Source organism: Gymnoscopelus microlampas (genome assembly GCF_963454915.1).
Source record: "Gymnoscopelus microlampas genome assembly, chromosome: 12".
Classification (NCBI taxonomy): Eukaryota; Metazoa; Chordata; class Actinopteri; order Myctophiformes; family Myctophidae; genus Gymnoscopelus; species Gymnoscopelus microlampas.
Genome location: NC_139949.1, coordinates 12,211,741 through 12,237,797, shown reverse-complemented (window position 1 = coordinate 12,237,797; position 26,057 = coordinate 12,211,741). Strand labels below are relative to the sequence as shown.

General features: G+C 41.3%; 1 protein-coding gene across 3 annotated transcripts in view; it reads left to right on the top strand.

Annotated features, from left to right (window-relative positions):
• nrg2a (neuregulin 2a) overlaps positions 1-26,057 on the top strand; it is a 100,249-nt gene that overhangs the window by 11,248 nt on the left and 62,944 nt on the right. For all 3 annotated transcript variants that reach the window (XM_084075184.1, XM_084075182.1, XM_084075183.1), the window contains exons 2-3: positions 12,487-12,652; positions 15,232-15,350. In XM_084075184.1, coding sequence (XP_083931310.1) covers positions 12,487-12,652; positions 15,232-15,350 — 285 coding nt within the window. The remainder of the gene's footprint in view (positions 1-12,486; positions 12,653-15,231; positions 15,351-26,057) is intronic.

Below are 26,057 nucleotides of genomic sequence, written 5' to 3'. Positions count from 1 at the left end.
GGGTGCTTCAAAAAAGACCTCCTTTTCCAGCCTCTTAGAGGTAAAACAATGATGTTAAGGCCATAACACAAGCAACTCATTGTTAGCTCAAGCGACTCGCTTCATTTTTTTAACCCTTCTTAGGGGTGAGTGCTGAATTTTCCAACTGTTCCCCAAGGCATTAGCTCCTTGACACACAGGATAGGCATCTATTCTAGAATGTGACTTTTATAGCCCATGTCCACAGCTGCTGTTCTGCTTCAAACGGCCCCAGTATCAGGCTTTTGTTAACACAGGCTTTTCAAAGGGTTTTGTAGTTGAAATTTGCCTCGCATGCTCCACACTGGCACAATGGAAACATCCATTTGCCTTGACAAATAAACTGTTTTGTTTCAGACAATAATTCTTCACTAGGTAGACGGCGTAGGCTATAAGGACAATTCATATTTCAAATGATGTATTTTCAGTTTTGGCCACCCTTTTAATTGTAATCTATAGGTGTTTCTCAGTGGTGTAGAGTAACTAAGTACATTTACTCAAGTACTGTACTTAAGTACAATTTTGAGGTATTTTTACTTTACTGGAGTATTTCCAATTCCCAATACTTTTACTTCTACTCCACTACATCCCAGAGGCAAATATTGTACTTTTACTCCACTACAATTATATGAAAACTTTAGTTACTAGTTACTGTACTTTGCAGATACAAATCATTATATTATGAAACATACATTGACCACTTTAGCCCTATTTTATACTTAGGCTATTTGAAAATAGCCGATCTACAAGCTCACAACGCGTCGCATCGCGACGCGTTGTGAGCTTGTAGATCTGCTATTTTCAAACCTTTTTGTACTTTTACTTTTGGTACTTTAGGTACATTTTGATGCCAATACTTTTGTACTTTTACTCAAGTAACATTTCGAATACATGCCTTTTACTTGTAACAGAGTATTTTTACATTATGGTACAGTATTGCTACTTTTACTTAAGTAAAATATCTGAGTACTTCTTCCACCACTGGTTTCTATGTTTTGTTCCTGTCTCCCTGTCACGCCACAGATGTGTAGATAGATGTGTGTAGCTTGGTTGTGGGGGGGGGTGGGTGTTACACAGCATCTGTCCAGCGAGTTCCCTACACAACTTCTGCAACTACAAAGCATCAGTTTAGTTCAAACCTCTGGGTCACTGTTGGTCAATTCATTTGTTTAGCGATGTGCACACATGGCCGGCGGAAACAATGAATTGCTCAACTGTACGAATTCATTTTGCGCATCATCTGTTCTTAAACGTCTCAGATGCTAGACTGTCTGTGGCTGTTTGAAAAGTGTTCGAAGTCGTTTCAAACGCTTCTGCTCCTAATCCCACTCCCACACACAGATTTTTGTGTCATGCGCAACAAATGGTCACATTACTGTAATCAGACAGCTGTGGTTGAACACTGGAGGAACCCCAGCGAGCTGATATCACATAAAATCAAATATCTTGTTGGGGCCAAAGCTTAGTATTCTTCAAAAGTCAATTGTTTATTAGCAGCGACAGGGTTGTTTTGTATTGGGGCTCGAGTCGAGTGTTTCACACTGGGAGGCACATTTTACATGAATCACGATGTCAGGATAGACTGTTTATAGACTGCGCGTATTCATAGACTACCAGAGGTTCGGGCCACTACGCGGCCCTCACACCTACGTCGCACTCCCGATCCGACCAACATTCCCCTGGAGATCTCTGTATCTGTCAGTCCATGTCCCTTTTATGGCCAATTGGCCATATATGGAGATCGCTGATGTCATCAGTATATGCCTACATATGGGCATGCCCCCTTTTTGTGCCCATATATGGAGCTGAATGATTTGTTTGTGCCTAATGCCATCATGACGACACATTGAGGTTAGACAATACACTCTATACTGTATATGGCTGTAGCTGCATTGGGAAGAACTCTGGTTGTATGGCTGAGTCATCGTGACTTAAGCGTGACGACATGGTCTGCCGGCTGGCCCGTCTGCCGACTGGTCCTCCCTTAAGCCAATTGTAATATAAGATATTTTATTGATAGCTTACAGTATACATACAGTAAGTCTCATTCATTCAGAGACCCAGTGCAGATGTCTAGTGTCAGTGTCTGACTCTTGACTGTTCCTCTTACCTGTGGTTACCCGCACCTCCTGGGGTTTCACTGTCTCTGCTGTTGCTGCTATGACACCTGAATTCCACTCCAGGTATCAATGAAGGTTTATCTTATCTGATCTGATCTTCGGAACAAACATGCCTCTTGTTGCTCTTCTTCACACTTAGATGAAAGTTTGGCCGAAGGGTGGTGCGGAAGGAAAGGCCACGGGGGTCACCAAAGTCAGCAGCGTTCATCCTGGAATCTGCCATTAGATTCTGGGATATGTTGTGTGCAAAGGTGACATTTTTTGGCCTGAGGGTGGCACCAGAGGAATGGTCATGGGTGACCATTCAAATGGTTAGGGTTCCTCCTCCAGGGTCGGATGAGCCCCAACAGTTTCATGGCAGTTTGTCTGTTATATTTTCAGATGTGTGCATGAGGATGGTTTGGCCTAAGGGTGGTGCCAAATAAAGGCCATGGGGTCACCGAAATCAGTAGGGTTCATCGTTGCTGAGCGCAGTAGGTTTCATGGCAATTTGTCGATTGGATTTCGAGATATCTTGTGTTCAAGTGCAAATGTTGGCCTCCAGGTGGCATTAGAGAAAAGGACATTGGCACACAGGCACATGGTGGGTGTAATAAATATGTAATAAATAAACTTTTATTTTAATCTGTTTTCTGCTCAGCACCTGCCTTATTAGGGATTGGATGTGCATGTTCTTTCATTAGGAAAGGCCATTGGGGTCACCAAAATCATTGGGTCGGTCTACCCTCAAAGGAGCATGACTGTGCATGGCAAATTCCATGGCAATCCCCTGCCAGTAGTTTTTTGAGATTTGTTGTTTGGTACCAAAGCGGTGGCTGGACGGACGGATGGATGGACAGACGGACAAAAAGACCAACCAACATCGCCATCCTTAGAGCCCTGGCACTAGTAAGGCTAATGACAATTAAATACGCATATATTATACAGTAGAGTAGTTGTTCTGGCTCTGTCAGATCCCACTGTTGGGAGCCAACCCTCTGATTCCTCTAGTGTGCTTCAGGCTCAAGTTTCTTTTCTTAGATTGCGTTGAGTATTGGTATTGAAACTGCCTTTTCACATTAAGCGCAGCGACCTTTTTAACTGGATTCTAAGTGAAAGTGATACATACTTAACAATGATTACCTCCTTGTTATGCGCAAGCTAAAGGAGCCATACCATGCTTGAGACGCAGAGAGCCAAAAAAAAAAGAAAAAAGTCCATAAAAAAAAAAAAGTGTAAGCCTACTCCATGTTGCAGAGAAGTCACGCATCTGTTTTGAATAGCCAATGATGAGTGCAGTGTTATTCTGAAACGTCTCCAGGCAAGGGCAAAGCTTGTTTAATTTGTTTGGCAAGGAGGAACCTGTGTTGAGGTGAAGTATGTCGCAGTCTTCTTTACACTCTGTCTAACCTGATTCCCCGCGCTGTCTGACTATGGCTCACTAGGCTTTCCTCAGGCAATAGACACGGGGCTGAATCCAGTGGTGATGGTGTGTATAAATCATCTAGCGCTGTTTATTTGTGCAGAGTTTTAAACGTTCACTCCATAAGTCACTCGTGATGCCTGCAGTTTGCCTGAGAAAGCTCAATAGTCTATATAGTAAAGTACATTTTATGGATGCACTGGTTCACTGCAACCAGGGAACATACTGGAAGCTCACTTAAAGATTGGACTATTATTTATTCATGAATGTGATACGTGTCACTCTAATGGTTTAACCCTTTAAGACCTGAGGCGATTCTTAAAAATGTTTTCTAAATGCTGACAGTTTTTTGAAAAATATCGGAAAAATATTTTTTCAAGATTTTTCAAAAATAGCAGATCTACAAGCTCATAGCGCGGCACTCGGTGCCGCGCTATGAGCTTGTAATATCTGCTATTTTTGAATAGCCAAAGAAATCTAAAGTGACACAGATGCGCTCCCTGTCTTAATGGGTTAAGGGATAGTATTGAAATAAGTGCAGGTCATTGTCATTGCGCAGTCCATATATTGTGGGCCATTTTTCAGTTGACTTTTTGTTTCTAGATTTTGCATTTCTCCAAAGTCATTAAAACGTTGGCTGAACATCAAGTCATTGACGTTTGAATTTAATTCAATGCATCAATCTTTTCTCCAGCGCCTATTTTTGATTAGACTTTTCAAATAAGTGTGCGCGTGTAATGGATTAAAACACAATCATGTAATTTGTTGCAAGTTCATTTTCTTACCATACTGAAATGAACGGGAGCATTAATGTCAAGTTTATACACTATGATTTGTAGGCTAAACAGGCCTGACCACAGGTATGGTCCTTTGATTCCATTATAAACTGTAGCTAATGTTAATTGTTACCTTGTTTTGTTGACAAGATCAAGGTTATTATTTGAAAATTAGGTAGACTTTGGTAATTTCTCCACATAAAATGTGTCTATTAGTAGTGTACTGTATGTCATCCATTAGAAGATGAAGGCCTTTAGTCTATAATTACCGAGGCCTTTTTAACGCAATATGCTCTTTGCCTTGACTTGTAGTTTATTAGATACACATCCTTGGTGCAAGTTATGCCATTGCTCTTTGCTCAAGCAGACTCAAAGAAATAATGGTCTCTAGTGCATTGGTTCTCAAAGTGGGGTCCGGGGACCCCCAGGGGTACTTGAGGGGATACCAGGGGGTCCCCAGCTAAATGATTTATAGGAACCAAATGGACCCTTATGGGTCTGTAACTCTGAGAGTGTACAAATGGAACAAAATGGACCCTAACGGGTCCATTTGGTTCCATTTGTACATTCTCAGAGTTAAATTAACATTGATTTCACAATATGAATTGGGGTCCCAGAGATAGAAATGCCATTAAATGGGGGTCCGTAGCCTAATGCATGTCAAACTGGGGGGGTCCTTAAATTACAAATTGATTGAGAATCAATGCTAGAGCCGTAAAAATCTTCTCTTATGGGGGTCCCTGGCATATCTTTTCAAATGGGGGTCCGCGGGCTAATAAGTGTCAATTTGGGGGTCCTTGACATGAAAAAGTTTGAGAACCACTGCTCTAGTGCTCATGCAAGTAAGATGCAGGATACACAACCACCTTAGCAAAGAAGGGTTTTATCTTTCCTGTATAGTTTGTGTTTACCCAATAAAATGTTATGCCTTGGTGCTAGCCAAATTTCCCATTTGGTACAATAAAGTGTATAGAATTTCAACTTCTGTACCAACAAAGGTTCACTGACGTCTACCTCATCACAACTTGTGATGCTGTAGAAGGCAGTGAGCCTTGTGATTAACGAGGCCTTTTCCAGTGGTGTGAAGTAACTAAGTACATTTACTCAAGTACTGTACTTAAGTACAATTTTGAGGTACTTTTACTTTACTGGAGTATTTCCAATTTTCAATACTTCTACTTCTACTCCACTACATCTCAGAGGCAAATGTTGTACTTTTACTCCACTACAATTATTTGAAAACTTTAGTTAATAGTTACTTTGCAGATATAAATGATTATTTATATTATAAAACATACATTAACCACTTTAGCCCTATTTTATACCTAGGCTATTTGAAAATAGCAGATCTACAAGCTCACAACGCGTCACAACGCGACACATTGTGAGCTTGTAGATCTGCTATTTTCAAACATTTTAGTAGGCCTACTTTTACTTTTGGTACTTTAAGTACAATTTGATACCAATACTTTTGTACAGTGGTACATTTTGAATTTGGGACTTTTACTTGTAACAGAGTACTTCTACATTGCAGTATTGATACTTTTACTTGAGTAAAACATTTGAGTACTTTTTCCACCACTGGCCTTTACTTTAACCCTACTTGGTTGACTGGAGTCCCCAGAGCTCTATCTTAGGTCCAGTACCTTTTCCCCCTCATATGCCAAATCTCTTTGCTGAAAATAGCTGATCTGTGCTATTTTCACAGAATGTTCGCCCAGAATAGAGACGCTAGGGTTCATTCGGTTATGTTTTTCATGCTATGTTCTTCAAGGCTGAATTTCAATTTTGAAATAATGAACAGCATCTACTAAACTAAAAAGGCAAAGTGCTCTTGCATTCATCTCGGCTGTATGGGAGCTATTCTGGTTTTGACGTTGAACTGTCTTTGATTCCATTTGGAAACGAGTCAGATTTGGCTAAATGCAAGAGCTCGGAAACACAGTTCCTTTAAGTCTGCATCCACTGGACCACTTAAAACTGTCGGCACATTTAAATATATCGTGACATAAACGCTACCGTTAATGTTACAAAATGGGGAAGTGCATCACAACTGGAAAAACTGGGCAAAATCTAATCTATTTGTAATCAAAGACTGAAACCGTAGAAGCGACGCTTAGCTATTAGGCAATAAAGTGGTATAAAACTCCCCATGCTACCTGAGAAGGCACCTTGGCAGAGACGTTTATATGTTTTATATGTCTTACTGTATATGAGAGCCAGCCAAGGTGCTTCAGTGGGTAGAAACCTATACATACTGTACAGTATTACAGCAGAGGTTCCCAACCTGTTGGTCGGGGCCCACTGATGAGCCGTCAAGATATTGAAAGTGGCCCCCCCCAAATAATTGGCAAAACACTGCAAAATTTGCGCAAAACTTTGAACGTATATATATTTTTTTAAAGCCAACATTTGTAACTCAAATCTTTACTTCTGGGGGGGGTCCCTGGAACAAAATATTTTGAGATGGTGGTCCGTGGCCAAATGCACATCATTTTGGGGGTCCTTGACATGAAAAAGTTTGAGAACCACTGCTTTAAAAGCCTTCAGGTTTTCATTGCGATACCAATAAATAGGAACTATAAAGTATACTACATTAGTTCCATCGATCGAAGCTGGAACACAACCTATCGATCATTAAAATAAGCATGCTCTGAAAATGCACTCATTTTTAACACAGTGTTAAGTGGTCAGATGGGTGGGCCGTGAACGCTTTCGAGACTTTTCGAGTGGGCCCCCCGATCCAGAAAAGGTTGGGTAAACACTGCCAAGAAATAAGATTAGATGGCACACTCTTGTTGTTCAGAAAGAACACAGAGATGTCATGGCATGACTGAAAGCTTCAAGCTCCAGTGGTTTGTTGGTCTTATCAAGCTGGCATTCAAAGTTATCATTGTAATGTCTTTATTTGCCTGTTAAGGGCATGGAGATCAGTCAGTGTTTTTCTTAAATAAGTTAGACAGGGCCTATTAACAAACCTTTGTACTAATAGCTCTACGCAGGTGCAAAAGGTAAAGTAACGAGCGCGCTGAGGGAAACCCAAGCAGTTGAAACTTTCAGTTACTTTCAGTTGAAATACATTTTTAAAAAGTCCGAAATTGAATAGGCAAATACCTGCAAACTGAGAAGATATAATCAATGGCGGCGAGATACTGCCCTCTTCTTCCTCATAGAAGTATGGTTTTATTGAAATCATCTCCAGGGCATTTCTGCTTTAAATGGCACAGTGATTAATGATAGGAAGAATGGAGGTGTATAGAGTGTAGCCATGCATTTGACACAGGTCACAGTCTCAGTGTAAAGCTCAAGGTCTGCTGTGCCTGTGTGGTTTGTGTACAAACTGCTTGAGCCATCAGGTCGCTTTCTCTCAGGCACATTATTACTACAGTATTATTAGTAACAGACAGTATTGGTGTTATTATCAGTATCAAATAGTGTTGATATTGTTTGAGCTTCAACGTTGCTTAGCATCTGTACAGCAGATTGAGCCTTCTTATGCAAAAATGTGTTTCTTATTGCCCATTACTTTTTTTTGCAGTATTGTATATGCATATCTGAATCCTTTTATTGGTTGTGGGTTTGTGCATAATCACAGGGAAACAGGGTTGAGCCCTATAGCAATCCCTATTCTGGGGGGTAACATTAGCCGAAACACATTGTGAGCATATCATTTGGCTGTTTGGCAAAGAGATTTGGTGTAGAGGGAAGAAAAAAAAACTATTCTACCCGCCGAGTGCCAACTCAGGTCAAGCATAGTGGGTCTAAGTGGTTAAAGTATGCAGTACAGTATGTATATATTTTTTTCAATCATCAGTATTATTATTCTAAAAGTAGCAGGGTGTCAGTGCTGAGTTTTGGAGCCGAGATGCAGATGACACACCATCTCACAGACACAGCACTAGAGCAATCCCATGCACTCAGTGTGGGCTTGCCTGGAGTAGACAGGGCCATCTGCTTTATATCCATATCTAGCAGGCATTAACGGCTTCAAAAAGGCATCTGCTGTTTGTATTTTCGTAATTCTGTCAAAGACGGGGAGCTGAATCGGGATCACTAATAAGCACTGCAGATCTCTGCAGAATTGACGTGGAATGGCTCCCGCAACAGTGTCATACAGTGAGACAGTATCATACAGTGAAACAGTGCCATACAGTGAAACAGTATCATACATGTTAAGCTAACAGAATGTGATGCGTTTTGTTGATGTAACACGTTTTTTTCATATAGAGTCCTATCCACAAATCCACCATTTAACTTCCACAATCCACATGATCAAAATTCCATCGGTGTTCGGTGCCGCATTTTGTTTCTGTGACATGCATGATCTCAAAGGTTTTGAAAGTGAAACTGGTCACTGGCCACCTACTGTATACTTCGGCGTATGACAAATAGCGATAGCCAATCTAAAATTCATTTTTTAACTTTTTTGAGCATTTTGCCCATAATTACATGCCCAAAATAGGGACGGCAGGTTGAAAGTCGTCAAATGGATCAAAAGTCCTTTATGCGTAATTGGTTGCAAATGCCATTGACATATCAAACATATGAGCTATTTTGTGGCCATACTCATTAAAACATCACCATACAGTATTCCATCAAGCAAAGCATCTCTCAGTTTTTATTTTTTTATTTAGTGCTGGGATGCGCTGCCTTTACCAGGTCTGCAAAGTGGGCCAATGTCTCACAAACGAGGACGATCAGGGGATCATTTTGGTGCACCCCCATTGCAACGTTTAATTGAACTCATTATCCGTGTACAGCATACCTCATTTTGGCTTGTCATTGTTGCGTTATTGGGTATTCCGAGGGATAATGCATTGCACACTGTAGAAAGCATTCAGCTGGGTCACCCTGAGCAAACAGTGGTGATTTCAAGGAGCCATTCACTACCTCATGCGTGTTGATGCTCCACAGACGAGACAGAGCGATGGCTGTTTCTGAGAGGAAGTCACTAAGACTATTACAGCTTAATTCGATAAGGCGTGTGTATACTACGTACCGTCGTACTGTATGGGTGCATGAGAGGCAGGGAGAGACAGCTAAGAGAGATGCAAAGGGGATTGTAGGCAGAGAGCACACCTTGGCCATCCCCGAGGTTGACCTCTGTTCGCATTATCTCTATTGCTGAACCCTTAAAAAACATCCTCATCCAAAACGTGCGTCTGGCTGTCGGCTGGCCAAGTGGCTTCTTTTATTTTGCGTTTGTTTTCCTATCGCGTGTTGAGACATTACACCAGCATGTTACACAACCAGATAATGTCTGTGATTTCTAATGGAATCCGACCACTTTTTAGCGAAACCACCCCTATAGTCTGAAGGAAATCTGGAATATTTTAAGATAATGTCCCCCTGTGGAAACTGCAATTCTTGCGAGGGTTTGGTTTTTTTCTTACTTCTAAATAAGTCAAACTTTTCACTTGGAACAACTGCAAAAATCTGCCAGTGTGATGAATGGAAAATGTAATCACTTGTTTACGTAGATTTGTTTTCCTTTTGTTTAGTTTCTGACTTACGAAATCCCCCAGCTTCAGTAGGATAAGCTCAGATTCCTACAGGTTCCTCCTTAGATCCTCTTCCCCTGTCATTAGGAACCAGAGTCAGGGTTATTAGGAACCAGAGTCAGGCTTATTTTGTTACGTAAACTCACGATAACCTTGATGTAGTATGTAGTTGAATAAGAAAAATAGGTTCCGCATCAACAATGGGTTTTCTCATTGGAGTGCTAGACTCAAAATCCATTATACACATCAAAAGTAGGAATTGAAAAAATCCCAAAAAGGTAGCACATCCAACATTTTAAATCAATGGAGGACAAAGTACTCCGTTTTTTTTATTGGCACACACCAATAAACGAACGCTTACACGTTTCGGCTATGAGCTAACCGATCCAATGCAGTTTATTTACACTTTCACGATTGACGACGACTATTTGTTGCCATTGAAAACACTTATAATTCTTTGCACAGCTTGCATGAAACACTCATGTTATGTTTCTATTGTTCCCAGCACCCTGGGGATAAAATCAAGTGTGTGAAAAAAGAAATATTGAGAGCTAGTTCGTGTGCAGTCTCCTCAGCTCACCTCTGTCTGCATCCCTGAAAAAGTCAAAGATCATGGTACAGGGTACTGTAGGACAAGGACAAAAACAGGTGCAGTTAATTTAGGTTAATTTCTGATGTGCAGTGTGCAGTGTCGTTGACTCCATCCACCATCCAGACTCTGAAGAAGTACTAGACTAGAGGTACAGAATGGCACACCATGGAGCTCGCTCAGTGCGTTCAGAGGTTTCAGTGCCTTGCTCAAGGACACTTCAGCACAGCAGATGTGTCTATTTCTGTACTTCATCACCTGCTTAAGACCTACAGTATGTACTTTGTCGTATGTACTTTGTCGTATGACAATGAACCGCATTGCAAAGCGTTGTCAGCTTGTAGATCTGCAATTTTGGGGCGATACTGATATGATGAAAAAACACTGCATATATGCATAAGGGGAAAAAGGAGGGACGCCAAGGTTAACATGTCTAACAGACGTCTGTATTGAAATGTGCGTATCAGTGGATTTAGCTCTAGATCTGAGAAAATGGGTTTTCTCATTGGAGTGCTAGACCCAAAATCCATTATACACATCAAAAGTAGGAATTGAAAAAAATCCCAAAAAGGTAGCACATCCAACATTTTAAATCAATGGAGGACAAAGTACTCACTTTTTTGTATTGGCACACACCAATAAACGAATACTTACACGTTTCGGCTATGAGCTAACCGATCCAATATGCAGTTTATTTACACTTTCACGATTGACGACGACTATTTGTTGCCATTGAAAACACTTATAATTCTTTGCACAGCTTGCATGAAACACTCATGTCATGTTTCTATTGTTCCCAGCACCCTGGGGATAAAATCAAGTGTGTGAAAAAAGAAATATTGAGAGCTAGTTCGTGTGCAGTCTCCTCAGCTCACCTCTGTCTGCATCCCTGAAAAAGTCAAAGATCATGGTACAGGGTACTGTAGGACAAGGACAAAAACAGGTGCAGTTAATTTAGGTTAATTTCTGATGTGCAGTGTGCAGTGTCGTTGACTCCATCCACCATCCAGACTCTGAAGAAGTACTAGACTAGAGGTACAGAATGGCACACCATGGAGCTCGCTCAGTGCGTTCAGAGGTTTCAGTGCCTTGCTCAAGGACACTTCAGCACAGCAGATGTGTCTATTTCTGTACTTCATCACCTGCTTAAGACCTACAGTATGTACTTTGTCGTATGTACTTTGTCGTATGACAATGAACCGCATTGCAAAGCGTTGTCAGCTTGTAGATCTGCAATTTTGGGGCAATACTGATATGATGAAAAAACACTGCATATATGCATAAGGGGAAAAAGGAGGGACGCCAAGGCTAACATGTCTAACAGACGTCTGTGTTGAAATGTGCGTATCAGTGGATTTAGCTCTAGATCTGAGAACGTTAGAGAAGAGCTGCTTCAGTTGTTTATACTACCTGTCCAGCCCATTGTTAATATTACATCTCTAATTGCTATTTTTTGCTAGTGACGCGTTTGAAGTTGAACATTGTGTACTAGCTGTTTGCCTTTCAGTGCATTTGCCTTGTTTGCTTGTGGACAAAGTCAAAGAGGAGGTGAAATTCAGCGCTGTTTATTAGTCGATAACATCTCTGGTGACCACATCTGGTCGCATGAGACGCTTCCCAGTCAGTCCACAGAGGCTCCACTTGGCTCTGTTGACTCCTTTCTTTCTGCCTCTACATCTGTGCCTCTTTCTTTCTCATTGTCTCCCCACAAAAACAAAAAACAGATACAAAAAAAAAAACCCAACCATATGAACTAGGGGTGTGCCGATATATCGTTCCACGATATATCGCGATACGTTTTCGTGGCGATATATCGTTTTGGCGTTTTTGAAGAAAAGAACGCTAGTTTTTGTTTTTATGCAATGATAATTGCATCCCCCCATATATTTTCATTATAAAAAAGTGCCATATATCGTATCGTATCGATATCGTGAGCCCAATATTGTGTATCGTATCGTGAAAATTATCTGCACACCCCAATATGAACCCTAGCATCCCTATTCTGGGCATGTCATAATAGGCGTAATTTAAGTCGTCAGCATAAATTTGATCTCTCGTCTGTTTTTGTTTTTTTCTCTAGCTGCTGCTCCAAAGTTGAAGAAGATGAAGGTTCAGTCGATAGTGGACGAGGGAGCCAAGCTCACAGTAAAGTGTGAGGCCACGGGGAACCCCGTCCCCACCTACAGATGGTTCAAAGATGGCAACGAGCTCAAGAAAAGCAAAGGGATCAAAATAAGGAGCAACCAGTGAGTACAAATCACCCGTCGAGAGTTGGACACGTTTAACATGTGGCGAGAGCACAACAGACGCGTGCCACCCAAGTCACCGCTCGGTTGTTAAATATCTGAAGTCTCCGCTAATGTCTTTTCCAGGTGACTAGGGGTCACGGCGCTTGTTTGAAAGCTTGTTTAGTGAATGCAGTGATGAGACTCTAATTCGTTTCTTATGTTGGGACATGGCCTGAACCTGTCAGTTTTATTCCATTTTTTTTCAATTCAATTCAACCCAAACCGCATACAACTTGTCCTCGCTTGAAGGTACAATAATTGATGTTTATTTGTTAAAATAAGTGTTAAATACCTCTATAGGTATTTTTTTTTTTTAACCAGAAAAAATATCACTTACACTGCATTTCATTCACAGTTGAATTGGATACAGTAAAACTCTCTACAAATAACATTTACTATAGACACTAGAACCAAGGACTTTTTTTTTATTATTCTAGGTAACTCCCATTCAACCCAAATGCCCCCAATTTAACACATGTGGTATAGTCATGGAAACCTGTAAAAACTGTGTTTGATAATAATAATAATGGATTTTATTAATAATGCACTTTACATTATTTTGTGTAAATCTCAAGGTGCTACAATAAGCATTTGCATTAAAAAAAAGAGGGAGAAAAAAATAATCATCACACCACTATAAAAGATCTAAGAAACCGAAACAAAACATTTAAAACATGAGGGCATACAGCCTAGAGGTAAAACCAGTGTAGCTAAAAAAAATGCTTTGTTTAAAAAAGTAGGTCTTCAGTCCTCTCTTAACCCATTCAATCCGGTAACGCATACTGCGTCATTTTAGACTTTTTTGCCATAACCGTTATTTTATACTTTGAGCTATTAAAAAATAGCAGATATACAAGCTCAAAGCGCGGCACCGAGTGCTGCGCTATGAGCTTGTAGATCTGCAGGTGGGCAGGGAGGGGGTTCGTTAGTTTATTAAGTTGTAACACCTTTGCAAAAACCTCCATACCACACAGTAGAGTATAGGAACTCATAATGGCATGAGTGCATATAATGTAATTAGCTGTGTCTGTCCAAGAGTAACTGTTTTAGGTACTCTATCCCCTTCAGGCCTGATGGTTCAAGGTTCTATTATTGTTACGTCTTGAGTAGAGTTGCATTTTTTTTCTCCCAACAGTGTCTCACCCCCAAAAGTCATGTTACACCATAGCGTCTCTGTTGGGCGGAAACCTCATTTTGTCCAAAACTGTTACTCTTCAGGATTCAAATTCAAAAATAGCAAAAGTAGCAGCTCTACAAGCTCAAAACGTGCCGCTTCGCGCCACGCTTCGACTCGCGTTTCGAGCTTGCGGTTACCTTTGATACTTCCGTGCCGTGGTTCTCAACCAGCGGTCCGGGGACCACCAGTGGTCCTTGAGGGGGTTCCAGGTGGTCCCCAGCTAAAATGATGGAGAGTTGATAACCAAATGGACCCTTATAGATCTTCAACTCTTGAGAGTGCAAAATGAAACCAAATGGACCCTCACGGGTCCATTTGGTTTCATTTTACTCTCTCAAGAGTTAAATTATTGTTAAACATCTGCATCACTTACTGTAATTTACAAGAGCTCTACACAATTAGATACCGTAGAAGAATTGTTATTTTGATCAACGTTTGCCTGTTATCTCTCTCCTATGGCACCAACATCAATACAGCATGGAATTGTGGACAAAAAATCTCATCAAAATATTTTCTTAAGTCTTGGGTCTGGAGAGAGTCTAATAAATCTCATCAAAGCGGTGGTCCGTGGCTCAAAATGCCCAAATAAATAATGGACCCTTGTAGGGGTGTGCCGATATATCGTCCCGCGATATATCGCGATACGTTTTCGCGACGATATGTATCGTTTTGGGGAAAAAAAATATCGTTTTGAATTTTTTTTTTTTTTTTTTTTTTAACCAATCAAAATAATCAGGCATGCAAACAGCCCCGAGGTGAAAAGGGTGACAACATGTTGTTTTTTTTTCGGGTCAGGTGTCACACTATTGCCCTATTTGGATTCAAAACGGCTGAAAAGCTACAAGTTTGCATGTCTGAATAATGCAAAAACAGAATTATTTGTTTGCATTTCCTTTTTTTCTCCCCTATTTATTTTCATAATAAAAAAAGTGCGTATCGTATCGTATCGAAATCGTATCGAAGTTGTGAGCCAAATATCGTATCGTATCGTTTCGTGAAATTAGTGTATCGGCACACCCCTAGACCCTTGATATGAAAAAGGGTTGAAAACCCACTGCTTTAAGTGTGACACTGTACTGTAGTATGATCAAGTAGGGTCTTCATTTACGCAATAACACGAAACGTTTGATCGTGGAGATAAGAGGCTTCTGCCCCACGACAGTGACGATGTATAAGTGTTGTTGCCATGCTGGGGTCACCTGCCCTGTCCCCCATGTTACTGTCTAGTGCCTACCTGTCCCCTGTTTCCGCTTGTTGTGTTTCCATGCCACTTTCTTTACTCATCCCGATTCCCCCGACTCAGCTGTGTGCGCGTGTGTGCGTGTGTGTGCGTGTGTGTGTGTGTGTGTTTCTCCCACAGGAAATTCTCCAGCATCAAAATCAGCAAAGCAAAACTGGAGGACTCTGGGAATTATACATGCGTGGTGGAAAACCCTCTCGGGAGAGACAACTCCACTGGCACAGTTAATGTCCAAAGCAGTGAGTACTACCGAGTCCAAAAGCAACACCTTTCAACTACAGCTTATGCCGGCATTAGCATTGTGTTTGACTGTCCTTTGTCCTTTGACTGTCCTGTGCCAATTAAGAGGTTCAGAGGAGCCTAATTTATACTTTGGATGTTTTTTTTTTTTTTGTCAAACGGCGGGGTCGTGTGACAGCAAAGTATAAATTAAGCTCGGCAGTGGCAGTAATAATGGGCAAGAGCCGGCGAGTCTGCACATTTGGGTCTTTGCTGGTTCACTGGAGGAATGGTACAATACGAAAGGTATTTGGAGGTGAATGGAATTTGGCTTATAATCCAGAGAGTAATTCCTTTGCTTGGCAGAGTGACTTCACACAAAATCAGACCCACGAAATCTCCCTGATTTGCATTCACGCACAACAACCGATTATAGATTACGCATGCCTAAAGGAATGAGAGAATGAGGCAGAAATCCCCCAGATCTGGACGATAGAAATGAACAAGACCTAATTACTGTGTTTCCCAATCGGGTCGTGGGACAAAGAACAACTTTAATAGAGAATTATTGTGCTGTTTGCTGTGTAATCCATTGGGTCCTGACCACTAGGACTAGCAGAGTGTGCATGTTGTAGGAGTTTGTTAGATGCTGGCGGTTTTGTATACCGGTGATTTGGCATGCGTCTGTCTTGAATAGTGTTTTGTCTGGATTGAGAACTGGGGGGGGGGGGGGGGGTCTTTGTATTCCAAGAACACTTAGAATTTGATCAACGGATCACTTTGGCTTTTATGTTATAGTTCAGTGGTTCTCAACCAGTGGTCATAGAGGGGGTTCCAGGTTGTCCCCACCTCAATGATGGAGAGTTGTTAACTAAATGGACCCTTATAGATCTTTAACTCTTGAGAGCGTAAAATGAAACCAAATGGACCCTCACGGGTCCATTTGGTTTCATTTTACGCTCTCAAGAGTTAAGTTATTGTTAAACATCTGCATTACTTAATTTAAAAAAGTCTGGACAATTAGAGAATGCAGAAGAATTGTTATTTTGATCAACGTTTGCCTGTTATATCTCTCCTATGGCACCAACATCAATACAGCATGGACGACAACAAAGTCTAAGTCTTGGGTCTGAGAGTCTAAATCTCATCAAGCGGTGGTCCGTGGCTCAAATGCCGAATAAATAATGGACCTTGATATGAAAAGGGATGAAAACCACTGTTATAGTTGATAGTGACATGGAATGGAATGGAATAGAATGGAATAGAATGGAATGGAATGGAGTTCGATCATGGTCGACCACAATTGCAAGCTAAGCAGCCTTGTAGGCAGCTCTTATACCGTACATGTGCAATAGTGATGGGTTGCTGTGCGGGGCGGGAGTGGAGGGTGCAGAATCAGAATCACGTTTATTCTCAGGTATGTCACATGCATTTTCATTACACTGAAAGCAGTGGTATAGAAACATTTTTAAGTCATTTACAACTACAGTCGACAGTTGGCGGCAGTGGCTCACTCAGGAGGTTAAGCAGCTGTCTTGGAATCGGAAAGGTTCCGGTTCAATCCCCGCCCGGCTCCTCCTGGTTGCATTTGGAAGTGTCTTTGAGCAAGGCACTTCACCCCCCAACTTCAACCCGACGAGCCAGTTGGTGTCTTGCATGGTTTCCTCTGCCCCTCGGTATATGAAAGTGTGGGTGAATGTGAAATACATGGTAAAGCACTTTGGAGAAAAGCACCATATAAATACAGTACATTTACAGTGTTTATTCACAATTTAAAGAGGCAAACAGAAGCTATAAACTATATAAATTACTACAGTATGAGTATTATACATTGTACACTACACACTGTGGAGGCTGGTATAGCAGTATATCTCTGCTGTCCGGCAGAAACCAGCTAAAACAAAACAAAAAGTGGAGTTAGGAGGTTTTGTTCATCATTGATAAGAACAGCTAAATGGACCTCAAAGCTCACAATGAGGTTGGAGGTCAAAAGGGGGTGGAGCCTGGAGTCTGCAAAGCCAGCTAACTCCACCCCCCTTTGCTGGACGTAGCTGGTTTAGCGGAAAGTTTGAGGATCCAATGGAGTTAGCTGCTTTTGTCAGAAGCGCTTTTTAATACCTTGCATTGGTACAATGTTTTTTTAAACAACACACAGAGGTAAAGGGTGTACAATAGCACTTATTTATGGGGGGAAAAATGCAAAAGCGGGAAAATTGAGTTAGCCGGTTCCTGCCTGACAGCAACGATAAGAGGATAAATAAATAAATATTAATTCCACATGCGCGTTCAGTTATTGCATCCTCGGGAATTTAGGGCAGGGTAGCCTCGGGTACCCTTGCATTTTTTTTGGTTGTTGTTCTATTCATTGAGATGCACGCTATTGTGGGTGCGCTGTGTGCTTAACTTATGGAGCTGCTCCTTCGGTGAAGACAGCCGTTACCACCGTCTTTTGTCCAGCAGATTTATACCATCAACGCACTTCAATGCTGGGTTTAGAGTTGATGAAGTGCAGAAACGGAGCGGTGCCAAGGACAGGTGCCTGGCTGTGGCCAGTGGTGGAAAAAAAAGTACTCAAATGTTTTACTTGAGTAAAAGTATCGATACTGCGATGTAGAAATACTCTGTTACAAGTGAAAGTCCGGAATTCAAAATGTACTTGAGTAAAAGTACAACAGTATTGGTGTCAAAATGTGCTTAAAGTACCAAAAGTAAAAGTACTCATTAGGCAGAATGTCCTATTTCAAGTTTTCAAATGTATACAGATATTTTGAAAATGGCAGATCTACAAGCTCACAATGCGTCACATCGCGACACATTGTGAGCTTGTAGATCGGCTATTTTCAAAATATTTCGCACCACGATCATCCCAAAGCGCAATGCCAGACAATATGTGGTTATTCTCCGTCTCTGGTTGAGTAAACGTTTAGAGCAGTGGTGGAAAGTAACTAAGTACATTTACTCAAGTACTGTACTTAAGTAAGATTTTGTGGTACTTTTACTTTAATGGGATATTTCCAATCTTCAGTACTTTAACTCCACTATAATTATTCGACTTTAGTTACTAGTTACTTTGTCGATTTCAATTGTTATTACAAAACATACATTCATTCATAACCACTTCAGCCCTATATACATTTCGGCCATTTGAAAATAGCCGATCTACAAGCTCACAATGCGTCGCTTGGTTATGAGCTTGTAGATCTGCTATTTTCAAAAGATTGTATACATGTAACACATTTGAAAACTTGTGAAATGGGACATTCTGCATAATGAGTATTTTCTACTTTTGGTACTTTAAGTACATTTTGATACCAATACTTTTGTACTTTTACTCAAGTCCATTTTGAATTCCGGACATTTACTTGTAACATGAGTATTTCTACATTGCAGTATTGATACTTTTACTTAAGTAAAACATTTGAGTACTTTTCCCACCACTGGTTCAGAGACTGACCTGTGAAGGGCGGTTGATGAAAGCTTAGCATTCCATCGCAGAGATGTGGGGTCGGCAGATGATGTGGCGAGATTCGATCCTATAAGGCCAGCAGGCGTACACATGTTTGTTTGGGGGGGGCGAACTAACCACTAGGCTATCAATGGGTACAAACCCCACAATTAGACCATTAAATTCCTTTGTCAAACGCAGGGCCCATAAAGCCCTTTGAGACTGTGACGGTGATTAAGGGCTCGAACAAATAAATGTGACTTGACTTGACTAAGAGCCAGGTTTTTTCCGGCGTTTGAAAATGGTCAACTATAAGCTGACAGCTGACAAGTACAGTACAGTACAGTACAAGAACAGTAGGTCTGTCTTCCACACTTCCAGACATGCGTGAGATCAAATAAAATGTAAAAAAAAAAAAGGCTTTAGGAAATTCTTATTCTGATTAACCGAGAAATTGTTTAATCCAGTAAGACCGGGGGCATTTTTTAAGATTTCCTATGGCTATTCAAAAATAGCAGATCTACAAGCTCGTAGATCTGCTATTTTTTGAAAAATCGTGAAAATGTGTGCAAATCTTTGAAAAAAAAAAGTTTTTTTTAAGCGAACGTTTGTCAAACATTTTGTTCCAGCGACCTCCATAAGCAAAGTACAAATGTTGTGTAAAGATTTGAACAAATGATCTACAAGCTCCGAGCTACGAGCTTGTATATATGCTTTTTTTTTTTTAATAGCCAAAGAAATAAATAAAAAATTACACAGGTGCGTTCCCGGTCTTAACGGTTTAATATACCATAGTACAGTAGGTCATATTAAAACACCCATAGGGGCCAGAGTTTTCCACAATCCTGGACATACTACTGGGAGGTCTTGAAAAATGGATGTTAAACTAGGTCTAGACGTGCGGGGCAGTGTCTATGGTGACACGGATAACCCCTGACTCCTTCCACCGTCTACAAACTGAAACCTCTTTAAAGGAGAGATTTAAGACGCGGCACAAGGGGGCCCTGGCTCTCACCAGAAAGATCCCTCAGTAGCCTCCTGGGGTCTACAAACCATGAGAGGAGAAAAAAAACTCTCCTTCATACCTTTCTCTTACTTACCATTAAAAATATTTTACTGACTGACATTTAATCCATTTAGACCGGGAACGCATCTGTGTCATTTTGCAGATTTATTTGGGCTATTAAAAAATAGCAGATCTGCAAGCTCATATCGCGGCACCGAGTGCCGCGCTATGAGCTTGCAGATCTGCTATTTTTGAAAAATCTTGAAGATTTGTGCAAATCTTTGAATATATATATAAATGTTTAACTAAAATCTTTACTTCTGGGGGTCCCTGGAACAAAATGTTTTGGGATGGGGGGGGTCTGCGGACAAATATATATCATTTTCGGTAGTCCTTGACATGAAAAAAGTTTGAGAACCACTGATACAAAAAAAATAATCAAAAAAACCCAGAAGCAAAGATTTGAGTTACAAATGTTTGCTTTAAAAAAAAAACATATACTGTATATATACATATTTAAAGGTTTGCACAAATTTTCACGATAAAAAAATGAATAGCAGATCTACAAGCTCATAGCGCTTGTATATCTGCTATTTTTGAATAGCCCAAGAAATCTAAAATGACAGACACTTTCCCGGTCTCGATGGGTTAAGTATCACGGCCTTGCTTTGAGTATGATAATCTCATCAATGGAGAAGGCCGTGAACTTACAGCGGAGGTTCCAAAAAACGGGTGTCGCTGAGGCTCGCAACGCGTGGCGCGTCGCCACGCGTTGTGTGACCTCGCGGATGCGCTGCGTTTGCCACTTTTGAAGATGTGTGACTGTATGAAATAGGGCTTAAGTGGTGAGATTTTATTTGGCATTAGTTATAAACAGTGGCGGACGAAGCACTCACACGTTTTACTTAGGTAAAAGTAACGATACCGCAATATAACGATACTCAAGCAAAAAGGCCTGTGTTCAAAATGTTACTGGAGTAAAAGTACAAAAGTATTGCCATCCAAATGTACTTAAAGTACCAAAAGTAAAAGTACTAAAAATGTTTGAAAATAACATATCTACAAGCTCACAACGCGTCACAATGCGACGCGTTGTGAGCTTGTAGGGCTGCTATTTTCAAATAGCCTATGTATAAAATAGGGCTAAAGGGGTTAATGTATGTTTCATAATATCATAATGTATATCTGAAAAGTAACTAGTAACTAAAGTTGTCAAATAATTGTAGTGGAGTAAAAATACAATATTTGCCTCTGAGTGGAGTAGAAGTAAAAGTGCTGAAAACTGGAAATAAGTACAGTACCTGAGTAAACGTACTTAGTTACTTTACACGTGTTTATAGAGGCTATTTTGCATGGATACGAATACACAAGTGTGCCTTGAGATTTTGACCTGCCCTTTGGTGTGCTACAGTAGGCACAAAAAGTTTGAAAACCACAGACACCACAAATGTACCGGTATGTCTGCAAAAAAACTAACAAAACACAAAAAAAAGTCGTTCAGGGGTGGCGAAAAAAATCTGCACAAAAGGACTACATTTGAGGTTAAATGTGAACGCCAGGGGGTGACAGTTGCCGTCCCCCCCCCCCCCCCCCGGGACCCTAAACGATGCCCCTGTGTAGGAGCGGACGTTTAGTGTCCTCACATCCTCGCTCTCAGGTGCATCCATCACTTTCTATCCGCTCTAGTCCCGGTTGTTTTGGGGTAAGCAGACGTCAGCTGAACGATGTTAAAAGAGGGCATAGACCTCTGGCTTTCGCACGTTCAATAGTCCTTTGTGTTACAGAACGTGCGGCATCTCGTTGCTGTCGCGGTGGAAACCTTGTATATCCAAAACAGTCAGTGGTGTAAAGTAACTAAGTGGTTTACTCAAGTACTGTACTGTACTGTGACTCAAGTAAGTGCAATTTTGAGGTACTTCCACTTTACTGGAGTATTTCCAATTGTCGACACTTTCTCTTCTACTCCACTACATCTCAGAGGCAAATATTGTACTTTTACTCCACTACAATTATTTGAAAACTTTACATTAACATACATACATTAACCACTTTAGCTTTATTCTATACCTAGGCTATTTGAAAATAGCCGATCTACAAGCTCACAGCGCGTTGCGATGCAAGGCGTTCAAACATTTTAGTACTTTTGCTTTTGGTACTTTAAGTACATTTTGATACCCATACTTTCGTACTTTTACTCAAGTCAATTTAGAATGTCTGACTTTTACTTGTAACGGAGTACTTCTACACTGCAGTATTGATACTTTTACTTGAGTAAAACATTTGAGTACTTTTTCCACCACTAGAAAACAGCCCATATACAGTACAATCTCCCAATGTGTCGCATCGCACCGCGTTGAAAGCTTATAGATTTGCTTTTTTCCACTACTTTCGTATGACACTCTTGTAGATGAAGTAGGCCAGGGGTCTTCAACGTTTTTCAGGCCAAGGACCCCTTAGCTGAGAGAGAGACGAAGCAGGGACCCCTCACTACATATTGTATAAACTTGTGTTGCAGATTAGAATTCAATACTTCGTAAACTTGACCTTTGGCTCTATACTTGGACCGCTCTTTTCCCCCCTCTACACCAAAGCTCTTGACCGAAAATAGCCGATCTACAAGCTCACAACGCCTCGCAGCGCGAGGCGTTGTGAGCTTGTAGATCTGCTATTTTCGGCGAATGTTCCCCTCAGAATAGGGAATCTAGGGTTCAAGTTGTTCACGTAAAAAAGAAGCTCCTATCACACAAAGATTTGGCGGACCCCCTGTAGTAACTCTGAGGACCCCCTGGGGGTCCCGGACCCCATGTTGAAGACCCCTGAAGTAGGGCATTAATTCAGAAATAAGGAGATACAAGTTTTCTGCCCCGACAGCAACGATCTCTTATGTCGCAAAAAAAAAGGCTTGTTTGAATATCAAACCCAGGCTAACAATAGCCTGGGATAGAACAAGCCATCTATCTTGTGTTTAAATGAAGCTTAATGGTGCCTCTCTTTCTGACATGTAAAAGCCCTTGGTTGACATTTATTACCGTGTGTTTTGTGTTTTTCATCTCGGTTATGAGCTTCTGATTACCCTTACTTGGCGCGGCTCCCATGCGGTGATTGTGCAATTTTTAAAGGGCCAGTTAACAAGGAAATATCTCAAAGCACCACAAGCCACACAGACAGTCGGTGCAACCACTGGGAGATAGCCCATGTGTTTTATGTATCCTTTTTATGAGTATTGTTATAGCATTTGTGCTTTTTTTTATTCCCCCAGAACGGTGTAGAGAATCAGGAAAGACAAGGGGTATGAGGATAAAATGCGAAACGGGTCCATGAGCCACATTCTGACCTCATGACATCACAATGAGATCTATTTCCATAGCATTTACCCTAACGGGCTTAGCCTCGTTAGGGTAACGAGATGTAATCGTGCCACGACGTTATGGAATGTGTGGGTCCCTGACCAGCTACTTTTTGCTTAAGGAAAAGTAGCAATACCACAATGTACACATACTCTATATAGTAATAGTACAGTAAAAGTACCTCAAAATTGTACGTAAGTACAGTACTTGAATAAATGTACCTAGTTACTTTCCGCCACACTGGTCCTGACAAGGCCCTAGACATCCCCATGGTCACCTGAGTGTTTTTCAATCCGGGAATGCATACTGTGTCATTTTAGATTTTGTGCCTTTAACCATTCATTTATACTTCAAAAATAGCAGATCTACAAGCTCGTAGCGCGGCAATCTTTGCTTCTGGGGGGTCCCTGCATGGAACAACATATTGTGATGGGATCGGCAGCCAAAAACATATCATTTTGGGGGTCCTTGACAAGAAAAAGTTTGAGCACCACTGATACACCAACAATAGTTTTTTCAGAAAAATGAAGACATTTGGTATTGAGACATTTGACAGTTACAAATATGTATATTCAAAGATTTGCACCCATTTTTTCACGATTTTTCAAAGAAAATAGCAGATCTACAAGCTTGTAGTGGTAAGTCCCCTGCAACATAATATGTCGCATGGACTTACCCCACAATCCAATGCCTGATTGGGTACCATTTCTATGGTCTTTGGTATGACTCGGCCGGGTATCGAACCCTGACCCACCAAGTCTCTATAGTGCTAAGGCCACTGAGTCGGTACAAACATCTAATGGTCCTCTCTTAATGTACAGCCAGGCAGATATCCGCAATCCACCGCATGCCATCAGAGAAATCAAATAAAATCGAGAAGTAAATGGAAAGCTAAAAATAGCTGTGTGACATTGTTCTGCCAACGGCTGTGTTTACAAATTGTTGTAGAGGCCATTCATCTGAAATACACATACAGTAGAAGTCATCTTGTGCTTGGCGAATACGCCATAACGCATTGGAGGCAAAGCATGGGGGGTGGGAGGGGGAGAGGAGAAGTTAAAGAGCGATGGAGGAGGGCCTATACTGTATATATACCGAACCACAAAAACAGATCTATAAGCTCACAACGCGTGCTTAGGAGGAGGAGCTTACTGTCAGGCCTGATTTGTAAACTGAGTGCCGCTCGTTGGAGTCGGGTTGGCAGCAGAGACATACAGAAACATTAAAAACAATCATTAATACATTTAGACCGTGAAAGAATCTGTGTCATTTTTTAGATTTCTTTGGCTATTCAAAAATAGCAGATATACAAGCTCTTAGCGCGGCACAGAGTGCCGCGCTAAGAGCTTATAGATCAGCTATTTTTGAAAAATCTGTGAAAATGTGTGCACATTTTTGAATATATACTGTATATATTTTTAAAGAAAACATTGAAACTAAATGTTTTGCTTCTGGGAATTCTACAAATGTCTTCTAAATCTTAAACAGTTTTCTGAAAAACTTCTGTTGCTATATCAGTGGTTCTCAAACGTTTCCATGTCAAGGACCACCCAAAATGATACAGTATGTATTTGGTCGCAGACCCCCATCTCAAAATGTTGTTCCAGGGACCCCCCAAGTACAGATCGGAGATCGAAAATGTTCGTTTTAAAACATAAACTAAAGATTTGCACACATTTTCCACGATTTTTTATTTTTTTTGCAGATCTACAAGCTCATAACGCAGCACCGAGTGCCGCGCTATGAGCTTGTATATCTGCTATTTTTGAATTGCCAAAGAAATCTTGAAATGACACAGATGTGTTCTCGGTCTTAATGCATTAACACATTTCCAACATACTAGAAAACTAATATGACAACTAATATAGCAACAAAACCAAAAAACATGGGTACTGTATATGAAACCTGCTATAACTAAGAGGTTAATATGTGAATAGGTATGTTTCAGTGAAACCTTAATGCTACAGTTCTTTTCAGCCAGAAATGTCACACAATGCAGCTTTAGGCCTATAGTTTGTTTCCACAACACTTGATATGCGTCCATGGTGCGAAATTATGAGTTCCCTTATATGCAGTTGCAGTTCCGTGTGTGTGTGTGTGTGTGTGTGTGTGTGTGTGTGTGTGTGTGTGTGTGTGTGTGTGTGTGTGTGTGTGTGTGTGTGTGTGTGTGTGTGTGTGTGTGTGTGTGTGTGTGTGTGTGTGTGTGTGTGTGTGTGTGTGTCTCGGGGGGGCTTTCTGTCAGCAGTGATGTTTCCTCAAATCTCACTCCCTGGTTGCTCCAAACAATGGCATCAGTGTTTATCCTATCTTGTACTAAGATGAATGATGGCTGTGAGGTGTAGATATGTTTATGTCTTGTCTGTCTGTGTGTGGGAGTGCGTGTGTGTGTGTGTGTGTGTGTGTGTGTGTGTGTGTGTGTGTGTGTGTGTGTGTGTGTGTGTGTGTGTGTGTGTGTGTGTGTGTGTGTGTGTGGGTGGGTGGGTGGGTGGGTGGGTGGGTGGGTGGGTGGGTGTGTTGGTGTGTTTATGTAGGCGTGTGTGTGCAAGTGTGTGTGTGTGTGTGTGTGTGTGTGTGTGTGTGTGTGTGTGTGTGTGTGTGTGTGTGTGTGTGTGTGTGTGTGTGTGTGTGGGGGGGGTGTTGGTGTGTTTATGTAGGCGTGTGTGTGTGTGTGTGTGTGTGTGTGTGTGTGTGTGTGTGTGTGTGTGTGTGTGTGTGTGTGTGTGTGTGTGTGTGTGTGTGCGTGCGTGCGTGCGTGCGTGCGTGCGTGCGTGCGTGCGTGCGTGCGTGCGTGCGTGCGTGCGAGCGAGAGAGAGAGAGAATTAGTGAATGAGTGTTTGTGTGTGTGTGTGTGTGTGTGTGTGTGTGTGTGTGTGTGTGTGTGTGTGTGTGTTGTGTGCACTTTTCCGCAGACAAGCCCCATTGTGTTACA